Below are 8,832 nucleotides of genomic sequence, written 5' to 3' on the forward strand. Positions count from 1 at the left end.
TCTCATGATCGCTCGCAGGCCTACCGTAGGTCGTGCTTCTAGCCTCATTGGTGAAGTAATCTTACTGGGTACCGTACACAGTACAAGACTGACGATATATCCACCATTCGGGGCCACCACGGCATCAGGCAAAGGCACACTCCGATAGCAGGTGACATTGTTCTTCCCCACGCTCAAGGTACCCACGACAATCCTGCAGTCGGGTCCGTGTAAAAGCCGACTTGTCCGTCGGTGGTCCTAGCCTTAAGAGTGCTAGAGCAGTGAGCCATTCACGGGGCTAAACAATGTCGCAATATGGCGTTCCTGGGAACACTACCTGGACTGGTCAGCATTTGCTGAAATCACCCAGAGGGAAATGATGCTGATCCTCAGATGTCGAGGTATGTACCCCTCAGTCGCACCTCGGGCGCGTTCAGGCTTAGTCGAAACTCCTTGGGGTGTCTTTTGCACCTGTAGTGTCCCTAGCCTAGAGGGTCGTTGGTCGCTTTCGCCAGGCTTGTCGTGCAACAGGATCGGCGGTACAGGTCGGCAGCGCCCGTGAGCGGATGACGACAGACGGAATGAGGCTTTTGAGCCTCTGACAGTGGCATCCAGGGACGAGCAGACGGATCAGTTTTACATCTTCTTGTCAGAGTTCTCCGAAGGACGAATAGGTACCGGCTCCTTCCAGGCTCCATTCAGGTGAGTCAATTGTGCGGGCACCGCGCCGACGCTGCTGACCATGTGGCATAGTAAAGACACCGTGAGATGAAGGATGAGAATGGTGCGTTTGCGACCTCCCGGCTCCGACGTCCTGCGGACGGCCCCCAAGACTATCACGGCTAGATCGCTGGAGGATTGTTCTAGGCGTCATTAAGCTTGCGCGTCCGCATCGCCTCTACCATGGGAAAGAGGCAATAACGCGGCCCCCACCGGGATTAGCGCTATGTGGCCACGTCGCCGGAGCTCTCAAGGCCTGGGATCTCGTCTCTTCATCATTCCAAGTGGTCGACGCTCATGTCGGACAACGAGCCCGACTCTTGGCCAGCCCCGAAAGGCCCGTGTTCGGAGACAAGGCCTACCCCCGGCACAGGGAGCGGGACAGATGTGCCGGAGGATGAGAATCCGCTGGGTAAGGGAGGGCCAGATACATGTGGGCGGCGACGCCACGGGGACATGGGCGTTTCCGCTTAACCCCTCTTCTTTCCTTTCCCGGACGAGGATCTTGCCTCAGAGCCGTCAAGCTCGCCAAGCGGAAAGCTCTGGTCTCCCGTTCTTCCCACTCTAAACGTACGTGACCATCAGGATGATCAGTCTGGCCATGGATGCGTCAAACTGACCTTGTAATGCTGAAACATGTAACTGACGCGGTTTTTGCAGGGCGATGCTCTTCGCTCTCGTTGACGCAGTCAGCGACCTTGTACACACAAGATAGCGCGTTTCCTGTCCAAATAGCGGTCGAAATGCCTCCGCGATCCTCTCCCGAGTACTAGCATCCCGACCGATCCGACCCGCTCGAACAGCTCATGAATTACCGAATCCATGGGCCGCCCATCGGCGTAGTCAGTTACGATCAAGCAGGCCTGAAGGGTCTTCCAGTGCACTGGGCTACCAGCGTCATCCGGCGCTGCATCTACTCGCCTCTCCGGCGCATTATAGACGCATGTGGCCACCCCAGGACTACTGCCTCTCTTCCGCCACCAGCGCGGCGCACAAACCGTGGGACCCAGCACACTCCCGTCCACTCTCACACTGGCCAGATTCGCGCGACCGCCGCCTTTCAGGCCCAAACAGATCTGGCAGGTTTCGATGGCGCACGCCGCTGTGCCTGCCGGATTCAATTGTGCGCCAGTCGGGCATCCGGATGGCTCTACCAGCGCGGTTGACTGGAAGAGAACACCGAGGTCATGCATTCTGGCCAAGTGCGGCCAAAGGACCGCTCGCTGGTGCGGATACTTAAAGGGCGGCGCGGGGAGGCCTGTCTACCAAGCTCAAGTTCGCCTTGGGTTCCCAGTCTCCGCCACCCTCCTCTTCCCCCACACAGTCGCTCCATAGCACCTTCGGCGCCATGGGTCTGCAGCGATTCAGCTTCTTCGTCACCCTCGCGCTCGTCGCTCGCTCTCTTGCAGCCATCGGGCCGGTGGCGAGCCTCGTCGTCGCGAACGCCCCCGTCTCGCCCGACGGCTTCCTTCGGGATGCCATCGTGGTCAACGGCGTGGTCCCTTCCCCGCTCATCACCGGGAAGAAGGTCGGCGTGTTCGTTGTCGTCCTACTCCTTTGCTGACAGCGATCTACAGGGAGACCGCTTCCAGCTCAACGTCGTCGACACCTTGACCAACCACAGCATGCTCAAGTCCACTAGTATCGTAAGTGTGACGATCCGAATGTGACATCATCCGGAGCTAATTAACCGCGCACAGCACTGGCACGGCTTCTTCCAGGCAGGCACCAACTGGGCAGACGGACCCGCGTTCGTCAACCAGTGCCCTATTGCTTCCGGGCATTCATTCCTGTACGACTTCCATGTGCCCGACCAGGCGGGTAAGTAGTCTTTGTTGTGATCCTCGTGTGATGCGATGTTCTCATGCTCCGACGTGATCGACAGGGACGTTCTGGTACCACAGTCATCTGTCTACGCAATACTGTGACGGGCTGCGAGGGCCGTTCGTCGTATACGACCCCAAGGATCCGCATGCCAGCCGCTACGATGTTGACAACGGTACGTGCGCCAAGGAGTATATCACACAGCATGCGTTGACGTCGGGCCAACAGAGAGCACGGTCATCACGTTGACCGACTGGTACCACACCGCTGCCCGGCTCGGTCCCAGGTTCCCGTAAGCTCGCAATGGCTTAGTTTCCACGGAATATTTGCTTATATTGCGTCGATAGACTCGGCGCGGACGCCACGCTTATCAATGGTCTTGGGCGGTCAGCCTCCACTCCCACCGCCGCGCTTGCTGTGATCAACGTCCAGCACGGAAAGCGGTGAGCATCTCTTGCATGTCCTTTCACTGCTCTAAATTGACCTATCGGCACCGCGCAGCTACCGCTTCCGTCTCGTTTCGATCTCGTGCGACCCGAACTACACGTTCAGCATCGACGGGCACAATCTGACCGTCATCGAGGTCGACGGTATCAACAGCCAGCCTCTCCTTGTCGACTCTATCCAGATCTTCGCCGCGCAGCGCTACTCCTTTGTGGTATGCCCTGCCTTCTTGATGCTTCCAAGTGGCCTCGCTCACCCAGTCTTTTAGTTGAATGCGAACCAAACGGTCGGCAACTACTGGGTCCGTGCGAACCCGAACTTCGGAACGGTTGGGTTCGCCGGGGGGATCAACTCCGCCATCCTGCGCTACCAAGGCGCACCGGTCGCCGAGCCTACTACGACCCAGACGACGTCGGTGATCCCGCTTATCGAGACGAACTTGCACCCCCTCGCTCGCATGCCTGTGGTACGTTTCTTTCATCCATATAACTAAGGACCGCGTCGCCGAGCTCACCGCACGCTCCTATCCAGCCTGGCAGCCCGACGCCCGGAGGTGTCGACAAGGCGCTCAACCTGGCCTTCAACTTCGTGAGTGTCTGTACTGCCCAAATTGGGGTCCCCGTACTGACCATGCGGCGCAATAGAACGGCACCAACTTCTTCATTAACAACGCGTCTTTCACACCACCGACCGTCCCTGTGCTCCTCCAGATCCTGAGCGGCGCGCAGACCGCACAGGACCTCCTCCCTGCAGGCTCCGTCTACCCGCTCCCGGCCCATTCCACCATCGAGATCACGCTGCCCGCAACCGCATTAGCTCCAGGTGCACCGCACCCCTTCCACCTGCACGGTGTACGTTCTCCTTTCTCTCCCTCCCCGCACCAGTGCTCACGTCCAGCCCCTCTAGCACGCCTTCGCGGTCGTCCGCAGCGCAGGGAGCACTACGTATAACTACAACGACCCGATCTTCCGCGACGTCGTGAGCACCGGCACGCCCGCCGCGGGCGACAACGTCACGATCCGCTTCCAGACGGACAACCCCGGGCCGTGGTTCCTCCACTGCCACATCGACTTCCACCTCGAGGCGGGCTTCGCGATCGTGTTCGCGGAGGACGTTGCGGATGTGAAGGCGGCGAACCCGGTCCCGAAGGCGTGGTCGGACCTGTGCCCGATCTACGACGGGCTGAGCGAGGCCGACCAGTGAGCGGAGGTGGTGTTGAGCGTGAAGCTCGAGCGTCGACCTGGGGGGTTGAAGGTGTTCTGATTGAAATGGTCTTTGGGTTTATTTGTTGTTATTCTAACTCGGTTCTCTACGCAAGGACCGAGGATTGTATAGGATGAAGTAACTTTCCTAATGTATTATGATATCAATTGACGGAGGCATGGACTGCGAAGTGTGTACAATGTGGTAGTGGTCTAGGCCTTTGAGACAAGCTGTGGATTTTTCTTGGGGGATGAAGAGGCGTGCAGGCTGAGAGCTATGCTATGCCTAGTGACGTGGTTATAGTAAATGTCCATTACATTGACCAAGAACGACAAGAACCATAAGCTTGCTGAGGATAGATGGGGGCGCGTCCGCGAACGACTTGAGGTACTTCATGGAGCTGACGCCGAGATCGCCCAGCATTTGCTCACGGTGGTTCAGGGGAAGAGGCAGGCTCTCAAGGAATTGGGACATGTCCGTGCGTATTGGGGTGGTCGCGACCGCGCTGAATGCTCTTTGCGGATCGAAAACTGTCCTGGACACCAGGGCACTTGCTGCAGGGCCGAAGAAAGCGCTGGGTGAAGTGGGGGCCGACATAGTAGTTCCTGCAGAGCCGAAGAATCCGCTAGAAGGTGCGAAGATTGACAGGCCAGTATTCTGCGGGAATGACGCATTCGAGTCGTCTGGCTCTGCCTTCACCTGTATCGAGGGTTGTGGAGGCGGCGGAAAGGGAGAGGCGGACTCGCGGATGCGTTGTAGTTGTGCAAGTACGGCGTTCTCCTCTTCCTCTTCGGTCTTTACGGCGACCGGTACAGGAGCGGGGGCATACAGCGGGGGAAATTGGAAGGCTGGGCGTACCTACAGCGTTAGTCACGGTCGATCGTGCAACGAACGCCCTTACCTGGGGTTAGAGGGACTGATCCGGGTGGTGGAAAAGCTTCGAAGGGGAAGTGAGTGCGTTTCCCATCGCCTTTGAACAGTTTCGCTGACCTTTCTTAGCCAAACTGAATGCATTCTGGCTTATAACAAACGGACGGCCGGGTTGCCTTGGCCTTTCAGCGGGAGGACTGCGCGACTGGCTCGGACCAGCAGGAGGTGGACTTGCGGGTGGACTCCGCCACACATAGGCAGGATCGACCGGTTTCTTCCACCATTCCACTGAGGCAGGCTTCGAGGCAGGGATGATGATCCGACCGCACGTCAGTGTCGCAGCCGTGCACAGACGTTCTGCTACCCTACGGAGAGGGATGTCTCCGTACCTCGGCCACCCCGCAGCAGCCACCTCCCTTTCTAGACGATCCATGTCCGACTCCCCGTGTTGGTCCACGATGCCCCATCGCAGCGCCACTCCGTCGAACTCGAGACGGCGGTGGCGCAGCCACGGATGATAGACTGCAACAACACTCCCCAAGTCCGGTGCGGGTTGTGTAAGGCCGCTGGCTTGAGCGGGGTCAGGCGCGTCGTCCCATTCATGCCAGCTGCTCCTCTCGCCAAAGACAAAGATGCGCGGGACGCCGCCCGGCGTCGAGTCGACCCAGACGTCCCTTTGCACTCCGACTCGAAGATCGGGAATGCTGTCGGCTTTGTACATGGCCCAGGTGTAGCTTGAACCGCTCACGCGCCGCATGAACTCCTGTGGGACTGTCATGGTCTGCTCATGTTCTGTGAGCCTTATCTCGTATGCGTCCGCCACCACGGGTACTTCGAAGCGCGCGGCTTCGATTGTGGCGATCTCCTCTCTGGCTTTACCCATGATATTAGTACGCAAACGTTGACAGCATGCAAGAGCTCCCCTACACAAGCCGGATGTGCTTTGAGTGAACCCCATTGAGTTCAGAGATACGCTCAAGCCGCGCAGGTCTTGGTTCATTGTAGGTGTAAGTAATTGTCGATTGTTCTGGACCATAAGAAGTCAGCCATGTTAAATTCCCCCCACCTGTGTTACGATATCAAAAGGACGTACTACATACTTACTAGTAGCCAGGCTCTTTGCTGATCCTGGATTAGTGAATGGTGGGTGTGCTTGAGATCGATAGACGCGACTGTTCCTTGTACTTGGTCGTATGAGGGACATCCGTTTTGGGCGACGAAATTTTCAGATGACACTGGTCGCGGTCACGTGGCCAGACACGCCGTAGTGTCGTTACTTTCGCGCGACAGAAGGCTAACCAAGCCGACGTGGTACAAGAGCGGTAACTAGAAAATGCGGAACTGTAGATCAGCGTGTCCTCATATTCCGGCCCTCAGGGAAGCTTTCAGCAGCAGGCGTTCCACCCAACTGACACCCTTGGCGCGCAACTCCTGTTCGAATATCGCGTAGGACTCCTCGTCGATAGCTGCGAGCGCTGGTAGCTGCGCTGGGGCAATTGCCAAGTCATGGAATACTGCGCGGTGATGGACCATAGACGGGCGCATTCCTGAGAGGAAGGCTGTGACATCCTGCGGTTTTGTGTGCACATGGCCGGCTGTAAGATTGACGGGCCGGGGTACCGTATCGCGGATGGTATTGAAGGCGCTCCGCAGGACGAGGGTTTCGACCAGAGGGAATCCCCGTTCTCGGAGCTCCTTGTACAGCGTCTCCTGGAACGGCATGGGTATCCGCGCGAGTGCGTCGAGATGCGCGTGCGACCTGATGCCGATGTTCTCGAAGGCGGCAGAGCGATGCACGAGTTTGAGGGGTAATCCTGCAAGGAAATCCTGAACGCTTTTGGGCGATGCTGACCCTGTGTATGTCACCTTCAAACGGGGGGAGGGCGCAGATGGCCCTGCCTCAGGTGCCACGGCCTTCGACGTGCGTCTGGCGACGGGCCTGCCGATGTCCTCAGAATCTGAGTCTGACATGGGCCAACGAGCACGTTTGAGTGGATTCTGACGCTCGGCTTTATTTCTGGCTTTGCTGGCCAGCTGACCCACTGTCCAGAGTGTTAGTAGGTCAAAATGCATTGGGCACGACGCGTACAGGTAGTAGGTTTCAAGACACTGGCGTTCGCCGACATCGAGTAGAAGCCGCTGCTCGAAGAAACAGGCGCAATGCTGGCTGCCGTGCTTGCGCGAGGATCGTTGGAAGGACCAGCTTGGTTACGCAATTTCATACGGTGGGTGAACTTGGCCGGGTGGTTTGTAGGTAGGAAGACCCTTCTTGACATCGAAGCCCTTTCCATGGACGATTTGCTGTTCACGATGTACTGGACTGACAGACGGTCGTAGGGGGAAATGTCCGAACAACACTCATCCCAGCGTTTTTGATGCACCTCTAGCACCGAGTGCGGATACCACCCGAGGTCGAGGCCTGTGAACTGCAGACATCTGTCAGGAAGCCACGGGTGCGTCATCTCCAACCCGTCTGCTTTCAGGTGTCGGGCGTCATGGCCTGGCAGAGGATTCCACGGCACCCAGGTGTCCGCCTGTCCTCGAAAGTAGATCTTCGCTGCGTCTGGGGTGCAGTCGATCCAGACGTCGCCTTGTACGCCGATGGAAGCGTGCGGGAAGGTGCAAGCGCTATAGACCATCCAGACAAAGAAGAGCTCCTGCTGACGGTGATCCGTGTCGAGCGGCCTGTGTTCATATGTTTCGCGACGGCTATTGATGTAGAGGCAATACGGGTCGAGGGTCAGTTCAACCTGAAGTTGGGCTTCTTGTATACTCTTGAGGTCTTCCGGCTCTACCGAACCCGATAAGTCAGCATCCAGGTACATCAGCCAATGTGAAGCAAGACGTACGTATATCGAGGCCGGGCTTGCTGGCGACGGGTAGGTCTGACATATGCAGCGACTCCGAGTCGGTGCTCATCTTCTAGTTCTCATGCATGGGCGTCTGGCGTCCCCACCAGATTGTACTGTAGAGATCAGACGTTAGCGGCGCGTCACAGGTCACTGGGGCCTCCGCCCCGCCGCTATTGGCCCCTCGGTCACTGGTCACCGAGGTCGTCGCCGCTTGTGACAAAGGTACGACACACCGTAGCGCTGGCCGCCGCTGACGCGGCGGCGGTAGGGAGTGTCACAATCGCCGCTCCGGAGGGCGCGGTCACAGGTCACCGTGGGCCCCGCCGCTCCGCCGCATCGTCTCCGACCGGTCACACCCAAACCCGCCGCCTCTAACGTCTGATCTCTACAGTAATGTCAGACTCACAATCCTTCAACGCTATACTTCCGACGCAGGTATGGTAGAGATGACAAAGATAAAGTGATATGACGCAGGCGTCGTTAACTTGTGCTGTAGCAAGCAGACGCAGACCGGGACGATGGTCGATGGTGGTTGGTGAGAGGAAGAAACTGAGGCTCGCAGTGGCGCCTGATGAACTCTGAACCTGATGAACTCTGAACCTGGAAGGCTGTAAGCCGCACAAAGAGAGGTCTTCAGTCTGTGAGAGAACGACTATGATTGCATAGTACTGTACCTGTAAGCCGCACAAAGAGAGGCTACAAGTACTAGTAAGTAAACATGTAAGGAAGCATAGGTAGTGTGGGACTTACTCTTCAGTCTGTGAGAGAACGACTGAAGAGCAGAGGCCTGCAGAGTCCTCCTTATATACTACTGGGGAGACGATGAGTAAGCGTATAAGAAGAGAGCATGTGACGTCCAGAGGACGCTGACTGAGCGATGAGTAACGCTGAGTAAGGGAGCATAATCGACATAAGGTCAGATAGTCCATGGCTGAGTAAT

At 57.6% G+C, this 8,832-nt stretch overlaps 3 protein-coding genes across 3 annotated transcripts; 1 reads left to right on the plus strand and 2 right to left on the minus strand.

Moving 5' to 3' along the window:
• Positions 1-1,948: 1,948 nt before the first annotated feature.
• TvLac1 (laccase I) lies at positions 1,949-4,170 on the plus strand (the record flags this gene model as incomplete). Its single annotated transcript, XM_008034546.1, has 11 exons — positions 1,949-2,227; positions 2,277-2,345; positions 2,400-2,520; positions 2,585-2,698; positions 2,752-2,815; positions 2,871-2,966; positions 3,025-3,181; positions 3,236-3,433; positions 3,499-3,555; positions 3,612-3,818; positions 3,874-4,170. Exons 1-11 carry the CDS (start codon positions 2,048-2,050, stop codon positions 4,168-4,170), a joined length of 1,560 nt encoding a protein of 519 aa, XP_008032737.1. The 5' UTR covers positions 1,949-2,047.
• Positions 4,171-4,467: 297 nt separating this feature from the next.
• On the minus strand, positions 4,468-5,923 carry TRAVEDRAFT_41568 (uncharacterized protein; the record flags this gene model as incomplete). The annotated part of the gene is made up of 3 exons (XM_008033925.1): positions 4,468-5,018; positions 5,072-5,107; positions 5,161-5,923. 3 exons carry the CDS (start codon positions 5,921-5,923, stop codon positions 4,468-4,470), a joined length of 1,350 nt encoding a protein of 449 aa, XP_008032116.1.
• Positions 5,924-6,399: 476 nt separating this feature from the next.
• Positions 6,400-7,959, minus strand: TRAVEDRAFT_41569 (uncharacterized protein; the record flags this gene model as incomplete). The annotated part of the gene is made up of 3 exons (XM_008033926.1): positions 6,400-7,082; positions 7,130-7,831; positions 7,890-7,959. The coding sequence occupies 3 exons, from the start codon at positions 7,957-7,959 to the stop codon at positions 6,400-6,402; spliced, it is 1,455 nt and encodes a 484-aa protein (XP_008032117.1).
• Positions 7,960-8,832: the final 873 nt, after the last annotated feature.

This window comes from Trametes versicolor (genome assembly GCF_000271585.1).
Source record: "Trametes versicolor FP-101664 SS1 unplaced genomic scaffold TRAVEscaffold_1, whole genome shotgun sequence".
Classification (NCBI taxonomy): Eukaryota; Fungi; Basidiomycota; class Agaricomycetes; order Polyporales; family Polyporaceae; genus Trametes; species Trametes versicolor.